The following is a 20,660-nucleotide window of genomic DNA, read 5'->3' as shown; positions in this document are numbered from 1 at the left end:
GAACGTACCTGATAAAGCACTGTGATTTCCAAGCCAGCCTCAATGACGTTTACCGTTAGTTTTCTTTCAGTTGTTACAGCTTTTTATCCTGGTATGTGTTCTTCTTGCTTTAAGCACAGATTATTGTAAAGACCTTCAGTTGTGGTTTGTTGCATGCAATCATGTTCTGTAATAAGTGTTAATTAATTAGTTAGGTGGTTGGTTAGTTGGTGCATTCCATATTTTGTAGATCAGTACATTCCATATTTTGTAGATCATGATCACAATAAGTGTTATGATGTGGAACATGTCAGTTGAATGAAAGATTTCACATGTATATTTATATAGCCTCATGCTGCCGTTGACAAGTTTGCAATTGACTGCTTATTTCTATTCAACAATTTGTGTGTGGCAATATGAGGAGTTGTTAAGGAGAAATGACTCTTACTCAATATTGGAAAACATTTCTGTGTATCACATATTTTATTTCCATTGGAATATCTTTAAATAGTTTTATAGCTGTGCTTCACTCCTTCCTGTGGCTATGTTGGGTTCATTAGAGATGATTAGAGATGATTTTTCCTTCTAATATTGTATATATGAATATGTCTAACTGTAATGAGTTGTTAACAATAAATTTCATCAAGTGACTGAATGAAATGTGAGGCTGTGATCAATATTCCAAATTGCTTAAACAGATGCCTGCAAGATGCACTGTCGTAAAGTGTTGTGTAGAGGCAACATACTCCTTATCTATTTCAAAATAAGTATATGGCCTAGGAGAAACTGTGAAATTAAGTCTGTGTTGTATAACAGTATGCTAAATCAGTGGACACATTATTTAATACTTTTATAATTTCATAATTTTCTCGTTCTGGTGCTAAAATTGTGTTGATTGTAAATAGCAAATTTTAATTTAGGCTGCTTGATGCATTAAAAACAGCCACTTCTATAAACAGTATTAGGCATGAGAAAGAATGCATTTGAAAAAATGTTGTTAATGATGGACAATAATAGGGAGTCTCCTCCATCCTTTTTTATTTGCCCAGTTGACCTGACTGAGCAAGGTGGGAGGAAAAGGGATGGTTGAGACACAGGGGAAGGGGGGGGGGGATCAAATTTCTGCCCAACCATGTGGATGTAGGTTTTTCCATTATTTCCCAAAATCACTTGGATAAAATGCAGAGCCATTTCTGCCAGTACTCGCACAAGGTTTCCCTTCCCTATACCCTCCTCCTCCTCCTCCTCTTCCTACTATATCTCTGATGATGCCAGTATTAAAAAGACATGAAAATCTCACCTTGTTTTATTTGTGGTGGCCATTTTAAATCTTTATGGGTCTCTGTTGCAGTGTATCAGACACCTTAGAAGGAGAGTGTTGCTATGCATATGTATGTTGGTGCATATGTATGTTGATGCATGCGTATGTCCATGCATACGTATGTTCCAGTGGTGCCCATGTCGAGGGGCAAGGGTGTCTGCAGACCCCACATCTCTCAAATAAAGGAAAAAATATAGTGTAGCCAGGTGTTTTTCTTTCAAGAAAATGATTTAAAAGTTGGTATTACGTAGGTGTTGAATGGGGTCAAAACTGGAACTTTTTTATGGCTACTTACAAGTTGCCATTCGTCTTCCAAACTGTTGAAAGTACTCCATACCCCCAGGTCTAACCCCGTTCCCACCTGAAATCTATCATGTTGGTGGCCTTGATATGTTGGATGAAACATTGCCACCCTGTATGATGCTGTAATTATAAGTTTACTTATAAACAATAATAATTATAGTTCTACCAAAGTTTGCATGTGGAAACTATAACCCAATTACATCAGTGATGATATTGGGCAGATGCTAAAAATGATTATAGGGGTGACTATGAGTAGGGGAGAAGATAGAAATAGAAGGGAGAAAAAAAATTAAAAGCACTGTTTATGACGTAATAAAACAGACTCGAGAGGTAGCATGCCCAAGAGAAACTGAAAAGGAGTGTTTTAAGCTCCCATTACATTACCATTTCATGACCCATAAGTTGCATTTTATAGATCATAAATCTTCTGACCCTGTAAGGCAGCTTCTCTCAGAAAGCAGTACCATGTGTGCAGATGAACTGTTACTAGGAGAAATGGAACCTCATCAAATTCATCACTAAGAACATAAGTCTATTGGCCAACACTACATTTCAGTCTATACGCCAGGTGGGAAATATTCCTGTGGAGTTTTACAATATTCCTTTGTCTTAACTGCCCAGTGAGCATGATTTCAATTTGCTTTGTATTCTCCATGTGGTTTAACTCTAACTCGCCTAAGAGAATATCTGTGGCATATACAAAAGATTCTTCTGAGCTGAAATTGGGTATATTAACTCCATTTCCTTTTGAAACTTGGATAATCATAAATAGGTCAGTTATACAATGTACTTAGATATTTCATAAAATATTTTTATGTTAGCAGTGAAAATACTATCAGGAAAATTTCATTAATTATTAGCTAAGCAAAATTAGTGCTATACTGAGGCTAGGGGAAATTAGAGTGTTTGAAATGTGCTCAATAATGAGACAGTTCGAAGCATTTTCTGAAACCCTGCATGTGTAAGTATTCCCTGTGAGACATTACAATTCAGCAGTTAATCATCTGAATATTTCTCACAGTGTAACACCTACCAATATTTCCGGTCTCTGCAGATTTTACTATCAGAACATCCTTGCCGGCTTGTCTCTCTTTTTGCAAGAAGCTTGCTTCGCCATATCTGTACTCTACAAATGTAAACGTTACTGTGTCTCTCAAAACTTTCATTTGATCCTATGCTTCAACTTTCATTCTGTATCAGTATTTGCCTTTTATTCTGCACCAGTTTTTGCTGCTTAATTTATCATGATTCTTAAAACCTATTTTCTCTGCTTTTCTTTCCTGATAACAGAGTAGGGCACAGCATGTCGGCCAATGTTGAAGGTGGTGGGAAGTGGAGCTGAGAGCGAGAGTCATGCCTCATGGCAGGAGAGGCTGCCTCTAGGAAGTCTCTCACTGTAGCATTCCAGAAGAGGCAGGACCTTGAGCTACGTAAGCTGAGAGAGCACCTGCATGAACAGTTGCAGCGAGATATAGCAAGGTGTGTCAACCTTTCCACTTCTTTGTATCTTCACCTAATTTTCAGAAATGTGTGCATTCTGTTTATGAATAATGGTCAGAAGTGGATGTTAACAATATCCATGCTAGAAGAAGAGAATCTACTTAGCAGCTGCTGAAACAGGACTATCTGGAACGAGCTGACACACAGATGGTGGAATGTCTAACTTTCAAAATTTTCTAACCTTTGATTATCAGTACAAGTATAAGGAACAGGAGTAGTGAAGCATATAGGTACGGGCACTGAAAGGAAGGAAATGTTGCTCCAAATCCTTTATCATGGGATGGCGGGGGGAGAATGGGGGTGAGGGGGGGGGGGGGCACAGGAATGTTTAAAAAATGACAATGAACTGATTCAAATTCCAAAATATTTGTAATAATTACATGTAGCTGGTTGGTTGCTAAGAGAGTTCAACTCAAATAGAATAAATGCCAGATAAATAACAAACAAAATAAAGTATTTGCAAAAATGAAGGCATGAAAATGTGTAGGGCGCACGCGCGCGCACACACACACACACACACACACACACACACACACACACACACACACACACACACACTCCACCATCGGACGCTGTTACTGAGCTTGTACCACAACACATGGACTCTATTCAAGATAAGTAGCTTCCTGTTCTTGTAAATAAAGAACCATGTTGATCCATGTGAGCATTTGTGTCATAGAAAGAGGATACTGGCCACCATAGCAACATTCTCTACCTTGCTCCCTTGGTCCAAGGCAGACAGTAGACATTCCGTAGCAATACTGAAAAGAACCTTATAGTCTGATTGAATTATTTGTTTGTTTAATGCAGCATGCGTGGAACCTAGTCCCTCCAATGAGAGCTCTCAATGTCTGACACTAGCTGTCCACCACTGCCAATGTGCTACAACAAACTGCCACTTCACTTGCAGTTTGAGTAGTTGTATACACCCATCAACCACTATTGACCCGGCAACCCTTTTAACTGTTAGCAGCAGCAGAAGGCAAAACTGCCATCTGTGTAAACTGGTTGTCCACTCCTGCTGTCCAAGCCGTAAGAGATGTAAAGCAGGAAGGTGATATGTTACCACAGTGGTACTACATAATAACTATTAAATAGCAAACAGTTTTAATTAGGGAGCAGGGGTCAGTTTTTCCAGAATGTGTTCCTATATGGCTGTTTCTTTCAGTATAGCATAGACATATACAGTGCATTGTATTGAATAGTTCATGTGGCATGAGAAGAATCAGCACATTTTGAGGCAGCCCATAAAAGCAGCTGAAAATAGCTTTACCAAAGACTGGCTGTAGATGAGGGCAAAGTCAAACCCTACCATGGTTGAGTTGAATCTGATGCAACGTAGGCCAAGTGAAAACATTAATTACATAGCAATGTACAATGTGTACTAATGTTCCAACCTGTAGCACAGTTATAATATTACAACTGCGAGACAACCACAAAGTACTAATAGCACTTCAATGGTCAAAATGTGCTTGGTTGAAAGCTTATAGAATTAAATAGCTTGAAGTACATGAAGATTTTATTAAATCAAAACCTATCGCTCACCCATGCTGGAGTGTATACACCTTTTTAATCAAAAGTCTGCACATGAGGGATTTATTTGGCACATGGGTACTCAACATTCAGTGTTCATGACACTAACCTGTTTCATCAGAAAATCACAGTTGTACATTGAATGAAGTGTCTTACAACTGAATTATCATTAGACAAGTGTAGTATTTTATTACTATTATTCTATTGTTCCTATTGTTGCTGCTGGCTAACGTTAAAGGTATCATATTTGAGAAACGTTTTAATCTGCCAGGAAGTTTCAGCTAGCCACTTCACTATTAAGACAGTTTGAAACTTATTTCAAAGGCTCCAGTAGATCACAAGAAATTCTTTTTTGTCAGTTACTCCCAGGTGAGGGCACACCAGGGTGAATGGCTGCAGGATGTGATACCTGGTACACTCACTTTGGCCAGTAATAAGTGGCTTCAATAAGTTTATATGAATCCTGGGGATTTCCCCCTGTTAGTGAGCATTTAAGTGTTAATGTGACAATGAGATACATGAATGTCTCCTTGCCCACAATTTATGTTCCACAGTCTTCTTTCCTCACTCTTTCCAATTTAATGTGCATTATCGTTATCTTGGTCCCTCTATACTTACATTTACACAATTATTTAATTCAACTTTATTTTGGTATGACCTTTTTCTGTCAGTTTATTCCCCTCCTGATTTGCATCATTTCCCTTAGTCTTTCATTTCTATTATAGTTTACTTCCTACTAGCTCTCTCCAACATCTCACTTTTAACCAAACCCTTTCTGCATTTTGTTATTGTTTCATTTGACAGAGCAATGTGGTTCAGTAGTAAGACACTAGGCTTATATTTGGGAGGATTGGTTCAAATGTCTATTTAGGTTTTAAATATTATGAAAAGGAAAGTTGCTACTCACCATATAGCAGAGATGCTGAGTTGCAGATAGGCACGACAAAAAGACTCTCATAAATAAAGCTTTTAACCTGTAAGGCATTCATAAAAAAATCAATCACACACACACACAAACACACACACACACACACACACACACACGACTGCAGTCTCAGGCAACTGAAGCCACACTCGCTTTGTGTGTGTGTGTGTGTGTGTGTGTGTGTGTGTGTGTGTCCGCCCATCATCTATTTTTGACCAAAGCCTTACTGGGCGAAAGCTCTACTTGTGACTGTCTTTTTGTTGTACCTATCTGTGACTCAACATCTCTGCTATATGGTGGCAACTTTCATTTCACAATATTGTTACATTCCATCCTGGATTTTCTATTGTTTTGTTTAGGTTTTCTGTATTTTTCAATAAATCACTTAAGGCAAATGTCCGGGTAGTTTCACTGAAAGGGCATGACCAATTTCCTTTTTGATCCTTCTCAACTAGAGCTAGTGATCTAATGACCTTGATGTCAACAAGATGTTAAACCCTAGTCTTTCTTATTTTTTTCTGATTTAATTTGTACTTGCGAATGGTGGTTAAGATTGTCAGATTTGTTCTGGAATTTGAATCTCGGCTGTCAGTCATAATTAATTCCTTATTACTTCCTGTAGTTTCCGTGACTACCGATAAAGTGTTTGGAGCAAACTTTTCTTCCTTGCAGTACCCTTTCCTTGGTTCCCATCTTTATCGTGAAGGAGCGTTGGAAACTTGGAAGCTAGAGTATCAGTCGTATTTTTAATTGGTATCTTCCTAGGGCTGTTCTCATTGTTACTTTTTGTGCACGTGTTATATTCTTTTTCTTACAGAACAATGAAAGTCACAATTAATAAAGAAATAATTTATGGTTTATTCCTTTTCATAAAGAAGTGAAGTGACTATTGTGAATGCTCTTTCGTTGGTTACAGAACAGTAAAGTGCTGTCAATTTCTCAAATGTGATACCTTTAATGTTAGCCAGCAGCAAGAATATGAACAATAGAATAATAGTAATAGAATACTAGGCTTGTCTCATGATAATTCAGTTGTAAGACACTTCGTTCAATGTACAACTGTGATTTGCTGATGAAACGGGTTAGTGTCGTGAACACTGAATGCTGAGTACCCATGTGCCAAATAAACCCCTAATGTGCAGACCTTTGATTGAAAAGGTGTATACATTCGAGTATGGTTTGATTTAATAAAATCTTCATGTACTTCAAGCTATTTAATTCTATAAGCTTTCAACCAAGTACATTTTGGCCATTGAAGTGCTAACTACACTACTGGAAATGGAAAAAAGAACACATTGACACCGGTGTGTCAGACCCACCATACTTGCTCCGGACACTGCGAGAGGGCTGTACAAGCAATGATCACACGCACGGCACAGCGGACACACCAGGAACCGCGGTGTTGGCCGTCGAATGGCGCTAGCTGCGCAGCATTTGTGCACCGCCGCCGTCAGTGTCAGCCAGTTTGCCGTGCCATACGGAGCTCCATCGCAGTCTTTAACACTGGTAGCATGCCGCGACAGCGTGGACGTGAACCGTATGTGCAGTTGACGGACTTTGAGCGAGGGCGTATAGTGGGCATGCGGGAGGCCGGGTGGACGTACCGCCGAATTGCTCAACACGTGGGGCGTGAGGTCTCCACAGTACATCGATGTTGTCGCCAGTGGTCGGCGGAAGGTGCACGTGCCCGTCGACCTGGGACCGGACCGCAGCGACGCACTGATGCACGCCAAGACCGTAGGATCCTACGCAGTGCCGTAGGGGACCGCACCGCCACTTCCCAGCAAATTAGGGACACTGTTGCTCCTGGGGTATCGGCGAGGACCATTCGCAACCGTCTCCATGAAGCTGGGCTACGGTCCAGCACACCGTTAGGCCATCTTCCGCTCACGCCCCAACATCGTGCAGCCCGCCTCCAGTGGTGTCGCGACAGGCGTGAATGGAGGGACGAATGGAGACGTGTCGTCTTCAGTGATGAGAGTCGCTTCTGCCTTGGTGCCAATGATGGTCGTATGCATGTTTGGCGCGGTGCAGGTGAGCGCCACAATCAGGACTGCATACGACCGAGGCACACAGGGCCAACACCCGGCATCATGGTGTGGGGAGCGATCTCCTACACTGGCCGTACACCACTGGTGATTGTCGAGGGGACACTGAATAGTGCACGGTACATCCAAACCGTCATCGAACCCATTGTTCTACCATTCCTAGACCGGCAAGGGAACTTGCTGTTCCAACAGGACAATGCACGTCCGCATGTATCCCGTGCCACCCAACGTGCTCTAGAAGGTGTAAGTCATCTACCCTGGCCAGCAAGATCTCCGGATCTGTCCCCCATTGAGCATGTTTGGGACTGGATGAAGCGTCGTCTCACGCGGTCTGCACGTCCAGCACGAACGCTGGTCCAACTGAGGCGCCAGGTGGAAATGGCGTGGCAAGCCGTTCCACAGGACTACATCCAGCATCTCTACGATCGTCTCCATGGGAGAATAGCAGCCTGCATTGCTGTGAAAGGTGGATATACACTGTACTAGTGCCGACATTGTGCATGCTCTGTTGCCTGTGTCAATGTGCCTGTGGTTCTGTCAGTGTGATCATGTGATGTATCTGACCCCAGTAATGTGTCAATAAAGTTTCCCCTTCCTGGGACAATGAATTCACGGTGTTCTTATTTCAATTTCCAGGAGTGTATTAGTACTTTGTGGTTGCCTCGCAGTTGTAATATTGCAACTGTGCTACAGGTTGGAACATTAGTACACATTGTTAATTGCTATGTAATTAATGTTTTCACTTGGCCTACGTTGCATCAGATTCAATCCAACCATAGTAGGGTTTGACTTTTCCCTCATCTGCAGCCAGTCTTTGGTAAAGCTATTTTCAGCTGCTTTTATGGGCCGCCTCAAAACATGCAAATTCTTCTCATGCCACATGAGCTATTCAATACAATATACTGAAAAAATAGCCATATAGGAAATTCTGGAAAAACTGACCCCTACTCCCTAATTAAAACTGTTTGCTATTTAACAGTTGTTATGTTGTACCACTGGTACCATATCACCTTCCTGCTTTACATCTCTTACGGCTTGGACAGCAGGAGTGGACAACCAGTTTACACAGATGGCAGTTTTGCCTTCTGCTGCTGCTAACAGTTAAAAGGGCTGCTGGGTCAATAGTGGTTGATGGGTGTATATAACTATTCAAACTGCAAGTGAAGCGGCAGTTTGTTGTAGCACATTGGCAGTGGTAGACAGCGTCAGACATTGAGAGCTCTCATTGGAGGGACTAGGTTTCACGCATGCTGCATTAAACAAACAAATAATTCAATCAGACTATAAGGTTCTTTTCAGTATTGCTACGGAATGTCTACTGTCTGCCTTGGACCAAGGGAGCAAGGTAGAGGATTTTGCTATGGGTGGCCGGAATCCTCTTTCTATGACACGAATGCTCACAAGGATCAGCACAGTTCTTTATTTACAAGAATAGGAAGCTACTTATCTTGAATAGAGTCCACGTGTTGTGGTACAAGCTCAGTAATAATAGTCCTCTTCCAGGCAATATTGGTAGTCTTGCTGTTGCTAACTTTTATGTCGCTGCTAGTCTGAATCTGGTCGCCATGCCCTGTCGTAGCCCGAATGAGGCAGTGAGTCACTAATTGAGAATGAATGACAGACGCCAAACTGGAATGTGCATTAGTGCCAATGAGTTAGTGAGTTAGTGACTGAGTGCACGTCCTCCAGTTTGCGATGGTGGCCCAAATACTTGCTGTCGAAGGGGCATTGTCGGTGTGTTGGTTGTAAGTCTTTCTCTGGCCTCTCTTGTGATATGCGCACTTGATAGAGCATCTTCTATCAAGCTTCACGCTACATCGTTGCTGACCGGTGTGCTGGCGACAACTTACGCCAGCACATTCCTCCCCCCCCCCCCTCCCCCCCAAAATGCCCCTAGTGTTGTCATGTAGGGAAGATGCGAATGACAACGGGGAGGGATGTTGAGATGAACTGGGAGCTCTGACTGTGGAGGAAGGTGAACTCCCAACTGTACCTTGCCATCTGGCTTTTGAGGAACAGGAACATCCTCCTGAAAACTGCTGCCAGGGCACACGTCCAGACCTGAGGGCGTGTCCTGGGCCAATGACTGTGATGGCAGGTCTATGTCCATTGGGTCTGCGAGCGGCGACGGCAGGGGTGAGGGCACATCATCCATCCGCTCCTCCTGAAGTGCCCTGGTGGCACTTTGGGGTGGCTATGAAGGCCACACGGTCCTGTGAGGCCTTGAATCTGGGGGAAGAAAAGCAGCAGAATCACGGGGCAAATGAAATGCACGAATTTGGTTCTGATGGTGGTGCAAACCATTGGGACCTGCAATCGAGTACATAAAAGAGCCAAGACATTCCTGGATCATGCTTCTTTCCCAGCACCCACAGTTGCCATAAACACTGGAAAGAAAAACATGATGTGGTGCAAAGCGATACTTGCAGACCATTCGCAGTGCCGGATGCTGTGGTGGGTGTAGCAAGTGTAGCAGCGTGCGATGGCGGCGGCCATGCACAGGTTCTGCTGGTGATGGTCCATCTTGTGGGTGGGAGCGATAGGAGGTGAGAAAGAGTTGCAGTGCCCATTCCCGTGAGTGGATGATGTGAAGCTTGGCCGTCTGTTGTTCGAAAGTGTGTATGAAGCATTCTGCTTCTCTGTTGGACTGGGGCTGAGATGGAACACTTGTTACACAACAAATGCCTTTTTGTGCACAGAACTGTTCAGAATCAAGCAAAGTGAACTGTGGTCCATTGTCTGACACAATTACTTCTGGCAAACCTTCTGTGCAAAATATGGAGGACAGTACTTTAAGGGTGCTACATATTGTGCGGTAGAAGCCATAGGCACCGCAAATGGGAATTTGCTAAAAGAGTCTACCACTGTGAGCCAACAATTGTTCCTAAATAGACCTGCAAAGTCAATTTACACCAGTTGCCATTGCAATTGATTCTTAAGCCAAGCTAAGGATGTTTGTGGCGGAGCTGACTGTTTTTATCCGCATGCGTGACACTGTGATGTCATCTGTTCAATATGGGCATCCATGCTCTGCCAAGTACAGTACCGTTGCGCTAACTGTTTAGTGCGAACAATTCTCCAATGTCCTTGGAGCAGTCACAACACATCCTTTTGCAGTACTTTGGGAATAAGCATACATGATTGTCCACTGTCATTTTGAACTAGAATCACACCCTGTTGAACTGAAAAGTTATGCTGACATGCAAAATATTGGCACAGGAGTGAATCCTGAATGTTGTTCAGTGAACAAAGCCAAGAAGTGTGAACATAATGCAACAAAATCTTGAGATCTGGGTCTGCTTCTGTGACCTGTGCAATTTTTCTGTAGTGCAAAGGAAAAGATTCCAGCAGTTTAGAGTCCTGCTCTTCGATTTGGCAACAAGATGTGGCAGATGCATCAAAATTGTAGTCTGGGCTAGTCGGAAGGCGAGATCGGGCGTCTACATTGCCATGCTTTGCTGTGGGTCTGCACACAATTTCATACTGGTACCGCAAAAGCAACAAAGCCCAACGTTGCAATTTTTGAGCAGTGCTGTAGGAACTGGCTTTGATGAATGAAACAAGGACTGCAAAGGTGTGATCTGTCACTATGAAAACTTGTGACCATACAAATAGTGATGGAATTTGGTCACACCATACACAATAACGAGAGCCTCTTTTTCTGTTTGTGAATAATTGCACTGAGAATGAGTTAACAACTTTGAGATAAAACAATAAGTCCATCTTGTACACAAATTCTGTGCAAAAGCACAGCTCTGATTCCGTAGAAAGAAGTGTCGACTTGCAAAACTACCGGCTTGGCAGTGTCAAAATGCAATAAACATCTGTCACTAAGCAAAGCATTTTTGAGTTTCTGAAATGCATCTTGGCAATCTTTAGTCCACACAAAAGGTACATTTTTGCAATGCGGTGGAGCCGCAATCTGAGTGACATTCAGTATAAACTGAATGTAGTATGTCGTCTTGCCTAGTACTGACTGTAGTTCACACACATTGCGAGAAACAGGTAGGGGGTTCTCACCCTAACTATTGATCACAGGACCTAAATACTGTAGTTCAGTTTGAAAAAAGTCGCACCTGAGTGCTGCTTCTGACACTCGAAAAAGAGTACGCAAATTATCAGTGTGTTCCTCTGGTGTATGACCTGAGACAGCAATATTGTCTAGGTAGTTTGAACAAAATGGCACTTTTACAGTCAGCTGTTCCAAGCAATGTTGAAAAATGGCGGGTGCGGAAGCACTGTTGAAGGTCAAATGCAAATACTTGAGCGGTCCTAAGTGCGGATTTACAACAAACACTTTTTGTGATTTTTTTTCATCCAAAGGAATTTGCAAGTATGTATCATGAAAATCTATCTTAGAAAAAGTAACATCCTGTCCATGAGTTCCTCAGGGTGAGGTAATGGATAAGTGTCAACTATTGTCTGTGGGTTGACTTTAGACTTGAAGCCAACACAAATGCAAATACAACCAGAAGACTTAGGCAACAAAACTAGTGGACTTGCCCATTTACTAGCTTGAATGAGAGCAATTAACCATTATCTTGCATTTCTTTCAATTCACTGGCTGGATTGTCTCTTAAAGCATTTGGAATGGGGCAGGCCCAAAAAAACTTAATCTGTGCATTGTCTTTCAATATAACATGTGCTATGAAGTTATTAGCTTTTCCCATTCCTACTGAAAATAGTCCAGGAAATTCTTTAAGCACACTAGTAACACTGTCATTTGGTGTGAAAGCCGACTCTGAAAGTACATTGTCTTGGATGCTAAGTCCAAAAAAGTCAAAGGCATCCAAACCTAATATGTTCTTACTGTCTCTTGATTTCAACACGGTAAAATTCACTGTCCTAGTGTGGTAGTGTGAGATTTATAAGTGACAGGCAAATTACACTGTCCAAGCACTGGAATTTCCTGTTTATTGTAAGCAGTGAGGTGCTTGCTAGATTTAGAAAGGCGTGGTGAGCCAAACTGTTTGTATGTGGCACAATTAAGCAAGGTTACTGAGGTACCGGTGTCTAACTGAAAGTTCACATGATGGCCAGCAATTTGTAATGAGACAGTTTGTTAGAATGTTATTGTACAGCACTAGTGTGAGGAAGAGGCGCAATCTTAATTTTACCTTTGTTAGGATCTTTTGTGGATTTTGAAAACGCAGTGTTCACTGCATGTGCATGAGCCTGGTTTTCCTGGGAGTGCGTAAAATTAGTGTTTTTGTGCCGTAGCAAACTAACTGTGTGGACATGGCCTTTTTTTTTCCCCACATGTGTAACATGTTGTGTTACACGATGAGCAGTCCTATCTTTTATGGCGAGTGAAACATCCAGGGCAAGACTTCACTAAATTCACAGGTCTGTTTACATGTCTAAGAGTCTGTCCATGCGACTGTGTATGTGCTCTATGTTGTGGGCGGACGCGAGCAAGGGGCGACTTAGCCCAACAAATCGGTGCCTGGTCGAACTTATCGGCTGCTATGGCACCCGAATCATATTGCTCTTAGATTTGCAATACTTGGAAAAGTGATGGATCAGAGTACTTTAAGATCTGTTCCTGTATTCTACTATCTGGGACATGGAATTTCATAGCATCCCCTATCATTAAATCACTGTAAAAACTGCCACAACTACACATAAATTTGCGCTTCCTAGTCATGCCTATTAATTCTGTGTACCACTGGTGGTATGTCTATTCCAGCTTTTTCTGCAATTGAAAGAACTGATATCTAGCTGCAGCTACTTGGACTTGCTGGTTATGTTATTGAGTTAAAGCAGTGATTACTTGGTCATAGCAGAGTTTTTTGGGAGACATGGTTTGGAATAGTTTTTGTATGAACCTGAACACTGGGGATCCCACAATCAAAAGGAAGTATTGTAACTCAACAGTAACTTGAACATGATGAATTTGACAATGTGCTTGGAACTGAGTCAGGTATTAGAGCCATTCCTCTTCTGTGTTGTTACATCACCTGAATGTTGTCTTGCTGGTTGGTGGTACATGTTGGGCTGGTCGGTTAGTTGTGCAGCGATGCAGCTTGTGCGGCCAGTAGTTGTTGTACGGTCATCAGTAGGGTAGCAATTTGTTGGTTCTGAAACAGAAAAACTTATTTTAGCTCCATCACATTTGTCATCTGCAGCTGAGGTGCAGGGGCAGGGGGTGGAGGGGTGAGGAATTCATGGTTTACACAAATACATTATATCGAAAAGCAAGTAAAGTAGCTGAAAAGAGAAACTTGATTAGTTCTGCGGCTCTCCTCCTGTAATATGCGCAAGAACACAACAAAAAATTAGCACATATAAACACGATCACCCCTGCAAACTGAAACACAGGAAAAGCTAGCAAAACCTTTGGCCAAGTTTACTATCTATGATCTCCACTGAATTATCCTCATCACCACTGTACTATACTCATCTTATACCAAGGGAGCAAGGGAAAGAATGTTATGGGTGGCTGGTATCGTCTATGACATGAATGCTCACAGGGATTAACCCGGTTCTATATTTACAAGAACAGGAAGCTACTTATCTGGAATGGGGTCTGTGTATTGAGAGAAACTTGATTAGTTCTGCGGCTCTCCTCCTGTAATATGCGCAAGAACACAACAAAAAATTAGCACATATAAACACGACCACCCCTGCAAACTGAAACACAGGAAAAGCTAGCAAAACCTTTGGCCAAGTTTACTATCTATGATCTCCACTGAATTATCCTCATCACCACTGTACTATACTCATCTTATACCAAGGGAGCAAGGGAAAGAATGTTATGGGTGGCTGGTATCGTCTATGACATGAATGCTCACAGGGATTAACCCGGTTCTATATTTACAAGAACAGGAAGCTACTTATCTGGAATGGGGTCTGTGTATTGTGGTATAAATGTGGTAATAATAGTCCTCTTGCAGACGATATTGGTAATCTTGCTGTTGCCAACTTTAATCTCGCTCTAGTCCCCATCTGGTCGCTATGCCCTGTCATAGCTGGATTGAGGCAGAGAGTCAGTAAGTGAGAATGCATGACAGATGCCAAACTGGAGTGTGCATTAGTGCCAATGAGTTAGTCACTGAATGTGAGTCCTCCAGTTCGCGATGGCGGCCTAAATACTTGCTGTCGAGAGGGCATTGTCGGTGTGTTGCTTGTGAGTCTGCCTCTGGTTTCTCTTGTGAAAGGCGCGCTTGATCGAGTGCCTACTATCCATCTTCGTGCTACATCTTTGCCGACTGGTGTGCTGGTGACAACTTACTCTAGCACACTCCACATGATATTTTATATATACCAGACATTAGAGAGTCCCATGTAATTCTTCATAGGCCTCAGTGGTCTATTTTGATTTTTGATGGAGACCTAAAAAACTGACAAGTCTCATCAGGAACTGGTTAATGTACCCAGCTGTTTGCTACATTTAGGTGCAGACAGGTTCTGAAAGTGAAAATGCATTGTCAAAAAATGATTTTCACTTAACAAGCTTACTTGTGAAGATTTGAATTGGTTACTAGCCCAGTTAAATATCAGTTTTCTGATAATCACTTGTTTTACATGAACAGTGTGTAGAAATCAGATGTTCTGGTTTCTAGTTAATCAGCACTGTAGCTGTTTTCCTTTAATTAAATATAGCAGCTAGTCAACTTCTTTGTCCCTTCTTTATTTTTTTCCCCCTTAGTTTGCCATCTGGATTAGCTGACATTTTTATAAACAGATTCATACTTGACAACCCAAGCTCATTTCAGAAATGGTTGAGCACATACATTGTATGGAACATTGTTAAAGAGTAAATCTGGCAGCGAGAACAAAATTTCCAGAATAAATATTGGAGTATTTACAACTCCAGTCAGAAGCAGTATTGGGAAATTGACTGTTGAAAATTGGACTGCGAGACCTCTGCTATTGTGGTGATAAGTGACGCATAATGGCAGTAATGCAGCATTGATGTTTTCCTTTATGGCAATCAACTTGTTGGATTGTCTTGAATTTGTGTAGGGAATGAAGCAGTAAATATTTTGTACACCATATTGGATGCCATTTTGTGTAGTGCAAAATTTCAGCTGCTAGTCCCATACTGCAAAACTAATTTACTTTAATCACAGTTATTAATTATAGAATTTTACTCTGAGCATGACGTTTGCAGTTAATAACTAATAACATTTGCAGTTAATAACAAATAACCCCCCCCCATGAACCATAGACCTTGCCGTTGGTGGGGAGGCTTGCGTGCCTCAGCGATACAGATAACCATACCGTAGGTGCAGCCACAATGGAGGGGTATCTGTTGAGAGCCCAGACAAACATGTGGTTCCTGAAGAGGAGCAGCAGCATTTTCAGTAGTTGCAGGGGCAACAGTCTGGATGATTGAATGATCTGACCTTGTAACACTAACCAAAACGGCCTAGTTGTGCTGGTACTGTGAACGGCTGAAAGCAAGGGGAAACTACAGTCGTAATTTTTCCCGAGGGCATGCAGCTTTACTGTATGGTTAAATGATGACGACGTTCTCTTGGGTAAAATATTCCGGAGGTAAAATAGTCCCCCATTCGGATCTCCGGGTGGGACTACTCAAGAGGACGGCGTTATCAGGAGAAAGAAAACTGGCATTCTACGAATCGGAGCGTGGAATGTCAGATCCCTTAATCGGGCAGGTAGGTTAGAAAATTTAAAAACGGAAATGGATAGGTTAAAGTTAAATATAGTGGGAATTAGCGAAGTTCGATGGCAGGAGGAACAAGACTTTTGGTCAGGTGAATTAAGGGTTATAAATACAAAATCAAATAGGGGTAATGTAGGAGTAGGTTTAATAATGAATAAAAAAAATAGGAGTGCGGGTAAGCTACTATAAACAGTATAGTGAACGCATTATTGTGGCCAAGATAGACACGAAGCCCACGCCTTCTACAGTAGTACAAGTTTATATGCCAACTACCTCTGCAGATGACGAAGAAATTGAAGAAATATATGATGAGATAAAAGAAACTATTCAGATAGTGAAGGGAGACGAAAATTTAATAGTCATGGGTGACTGGAATTCGATAGTAGGAAAAGGAAGAGAAGGAAACGTAGTAGGTGAATATGGATTGGGGAGAAGAAATGAAAGAGGAAGCCGATTGGTAGAATTTTGCACAGAGCATAACTTAATCATAGCTAACACTTGGTTCAAGAGTCATAAAAGAAGATTGTATACATGGAAGAAACCTGGAGATACTGCCAGGTTTCAGATAGATTATATAATGGTAAGAGAGAGATTTAGGTTTTAATTGTAAGACATTTCCAGGGGCAGATGTGGACTCTGACCACAATCTATTGGTTATGAACTGTAGATTAAAACTGAAGAAACTGCAAAAAGGTGGGACTTTAAAGAGATGGGACCTGGATAAACTGACTAAACCAGAGGTTGTGCAGAGTTTCAGGAAGAGCATAAGGGAACAATTGACAAGAATGGGGGAAAGAAATACAGTAGAAGAAGAATGGGTAGCTTTGGGGGATGAAGTAGTGAAGGCAGCGGAGGATAAAGTAGGTAAAAAGATGAGGGCTAGTACAAATCCTTGGGTGACAGAAGAAATATTGAATTTGATTGATGAAAGAAGAAAATATAAAAATGCAGTAAATGAAGCAGGCAAAAAGGAATACAAACGTCTCAAAAATGAGATTGACAGGAAGTGCAAAATGGCTAAGCAGGCATGGCTAGAGGACAAATGTAAGGATGTAGAGGCTTATCTCACTAGGGGTAAGATAGATACTGCCTACAGGAAAATTAAAGAGACCTTTGGAGAAAAGAGAACCACTTGCATGCATATCAAGAGCTCAGATGGAAACCCAGTTCTAAGCAAAGAAGGGAAAGCAGCAAGGTGGAAGGAATATATAGTGTTTATACAAGGGCGACGTACTTCAGGGCAATATTATGGAAATGGAAGAGAATGTAGATGAAGATGAAATGGGAGATATGATACTGCGTGAAGAGTTTGACAGAGCACTGATGGCCTTGGGAGAGCCAGTCCTGACAAAACTCTACCATCTGGTGAGCAAGATGTATGAGACAGGCGAAATTCCCTCAGACTTCAAGAAGAACATAATAATTCCAATCCCAAAGAAAGCAACTGTTGACAGATATGAAAATTACCGAACTATCAGTTTAATAAGTCACGGCTGCAAAATTCTAACGCGAATTCTTTACAGATGAATGGAAAAAGTGGTAGAAGCTGACCTTGGGGAAGATCAGTTTGGATTTCGTAGAAATATCGGAACACGTGACGCAATACTGACCTTACGACTTATCTTAGAAGAAAGAGTAAGGAAAGGCAAACCTACGTTTCTAGCATTTGTAGACTTAGAGAAAGCTTTTGACAATGTTGACTGGAATACTCTCTTTCAAATTCTGAAGGTATCAGGGGTAAAATACAGGGAGCAAAAGGCTATTTACAATTTGTACAGAATCCAGATGGCAGTTATAAGAGTCGAGGGACACGAAAGGGAAGCAGTGGTTTGAAAGGGAGTGAGACAGGATTGTAGCCTCTCCCTAATGTTATTCAATCTGTATATTGAGCAAGCAGTAAAGGAAACAAAAAAGAAATTCACAGTAGGTATTAAAACCCATGGAGAAGAAATAAAAACTTTGAAGTTCGCAGATGACATTGTGATTCTGTCAGAGACAGCAAAGGACTTGGAAGAGCAGTTGAACGGAATGGACAGTGTCTTGAAAGGAGGGTACAAGATGAACATCAACAAAAACAGAATGAGGATAATGGACTGTAGTAGAGTTAAATCGGGTGATGCTGAGGGAATTAGATTAGGAAATGAGAGGCGTAAAGTAGTAAAGGAGTTTTGCTATTTGGGGAACAAAATAACTGATGATGGTTGAAGTAGAGAGGATATAAAATGTTGACTGGCAATGGCAAGGAAAACGTTTCTGAAGATGAGAAATTTGTTAACATCGAGTATAGATTTAAGTGTCAGGAAGTCGTTTCTGAGAGTATTTGTATGGAGTGTAGCCATGTATGGAAGTGAAACATGGACAGTAAATAGTTTGGACAAGAAGGGAATAGAAGCTTTCGAAATGTGGTGCTACCGAATAATGTTGAATATTAGGTGGGTAGATCACATAACTAATGAGGAGGTACTGAATAGAATTGGGGAGAAGAGGAGTTTGTGTTAGGGATCGGTTGGTAGGACATGTTCTGAGGCATCAAGGGATCACCAATTTAGTATTGGAGGGCAGTGTGGAGTGTAAAAATCGTAGAGGGAGACCAAGATATGAATACACTAAGCAGATTCAGAAGGATGTAGGTTTTAGTATGTACTGGGAGATGAAGCAGCTTGCACAGGATAGAGTAGCATAGAGAGCTGCATCAAACCAGTCTCAGGACTGAAGACTACAGCAGCAACAACAACAACAACAACAAATAAAAGATTAGGTGTACCAGTTGCAGAAATGTAAATATAGTTCTTGACAAATTATTGAAATATTTTAAAAAAATGACAAAACACTGCACCAATTAGATTTTTTCATGCATAGCATCTCATTATCAAGTGCACATATTTACATTGGTATTTTATGTGATATTTGAATTCTTGCTGTTCTGCCTCTCGTGCTCTACAGTCTTTTTCTTCTGCAATTGGAAGACAACTGCTGGATAAAAGAGGCAGAAAACACACACACACACACACACGCACACACACACACACACTCAAATTTTCATACAGAATACTAATGTAAATATTTACACTTGGTAATGAGAATAAATTCTTAAGTGTAATGCTGACCATTAAAAAAATTATATTCTCTGTTGTATTAATAAGTATTTTAGGTTCACTTTACATGGTGTTAGGTATTACTTCGAGACAAACAAAGCATTGGCAGGCAGAATTTTGCAAGAGTGCTTTAGTGCATGCGATTCCCAGGTCATGATCGATCTGTTAGCAGCATCGAGCAACTCGTGTTGTGTGCGGAGCATGTTTGTCAAGCAATTGTTGCATGAAGGCAACTACTGTGGCAGGCAGGTTAAACTGTGCAATGACTGACTGTCATAGTTAAATTCACAGCCAGTATTGGGTGATCTACAAGCAGCCATTGAGATTCCTCATCAGAGGTGTAACAGCCAAGTGTTCCAGTAAGACCATCCTTCTGACTGCATTGTTCTACAAAATTTGAGTGTAACCATGAATCCAATTGAAAAACTGAATTTTTTGTCTCGGCAGCCAAATTATTTATTTGCATTTTTCTTTTTTTTCTGTGTAAGAACTATTTCTTCCATGGTGAAAGAAACATACATACCCCAGGCATGTTCCTTTCTAAAAGAATTCTTATGAAATCTTGAGAAATGTTTACAATATTTACAAAACTCAACCTTTTGAGTTGTTTAATTTGTCAGTTCCATTCAATTGTGCTATTATCTTAATCTAAAGATGGAAATATGTGCTGTGTGCCTGTATGGACATAAAATTCCTGGGTAACATTCCTGCCTTATGAGGTAGGTGATCTGTTTGGCCCTGGCTTAGGGTCTTTGCGATACACACATTACACAGATCCCAATTAACGCCATACTGAGTTTATGGTCTGTGCTTCAAAAGTAAAACCCTGTAATGTATTTTAATGCCTGAGATAAACGCTTATATTATATTCTACTACTCCACACATCATTTTCATTCAACTCTCTTCACATGACTGGGAATTACATGTAACAAAACATTCAGGTGTTTCCCAAGCCTTAGGATTTTCTAGAATGTTTGTAATCTTACCTTTCTAAATCTCTAAAATTATATCTGTTCCTAGACAATAATATCACGACAGATGATCCCAGCAATTTTTCAAATTCTACACCTATGACTACATGCTAACTACTTAACCAGATATGCTGTAACCCTCGTTATGACTACACGTCATGACGTGTCTATAAAAATAAATGAGAGTTCTGTTAACACACACAATAATTATGACAATTATTGTAACTTTTTCGATAGTCCAAAGTCTGCATACTGTTAAGTGACACTCATATTCATTCAGCAATATTTTATATGTTTAAAGGAAATTCAGTATACAGTAGTAGTAAAAATCAAATAAGTATCAAACTCTCGG

The 20,660-nt window shown here is 41.1% G+C and overlaps 1 protein-coding gene across 1 annotated transcript in view; it reads left to right on the top strand.

The window, feature by feature from the left end:
• Positions 1 to 20,660, top strand: part of LOC124612306 — a 209,069-nt gene that overhangs the window by 15,907 nt on the left and 172,502 nt on the right. Inside the window, exon 2 of the mRNA XM_047140422.1 lies at positions 2,894 to 3,082. Coding sequence (XP_046996378.1) covers positions 2,964 to 3,082 — 119 coding nt within the window. The 5' untranslated portion in view covers positions 2,894 to 2,963. The remainder of the gene's footprint in view (positions 1 to 2,893; positions 3,083 to 20,660) is intronic.

Source organism: Schistocerca americana, chromosome 4 (assembly GCF_021461395.2).
Source record: "Schistocerca americana isolate TAMUIC-IGC-003095 chromosome 4, iqSchAmer2.1, whole genome shotgun sequence".
Classification (NCBI taxonomy): domain Eukaryota; kingdom Metazoa; phylum Arthropoda; class Insecta; order Orthoptera; family Acrididae; genus Schistocerca; species Schistocerca americana.
This window is presented reverse-complemented; position numbering and strand designations above follow the sequence as displayed.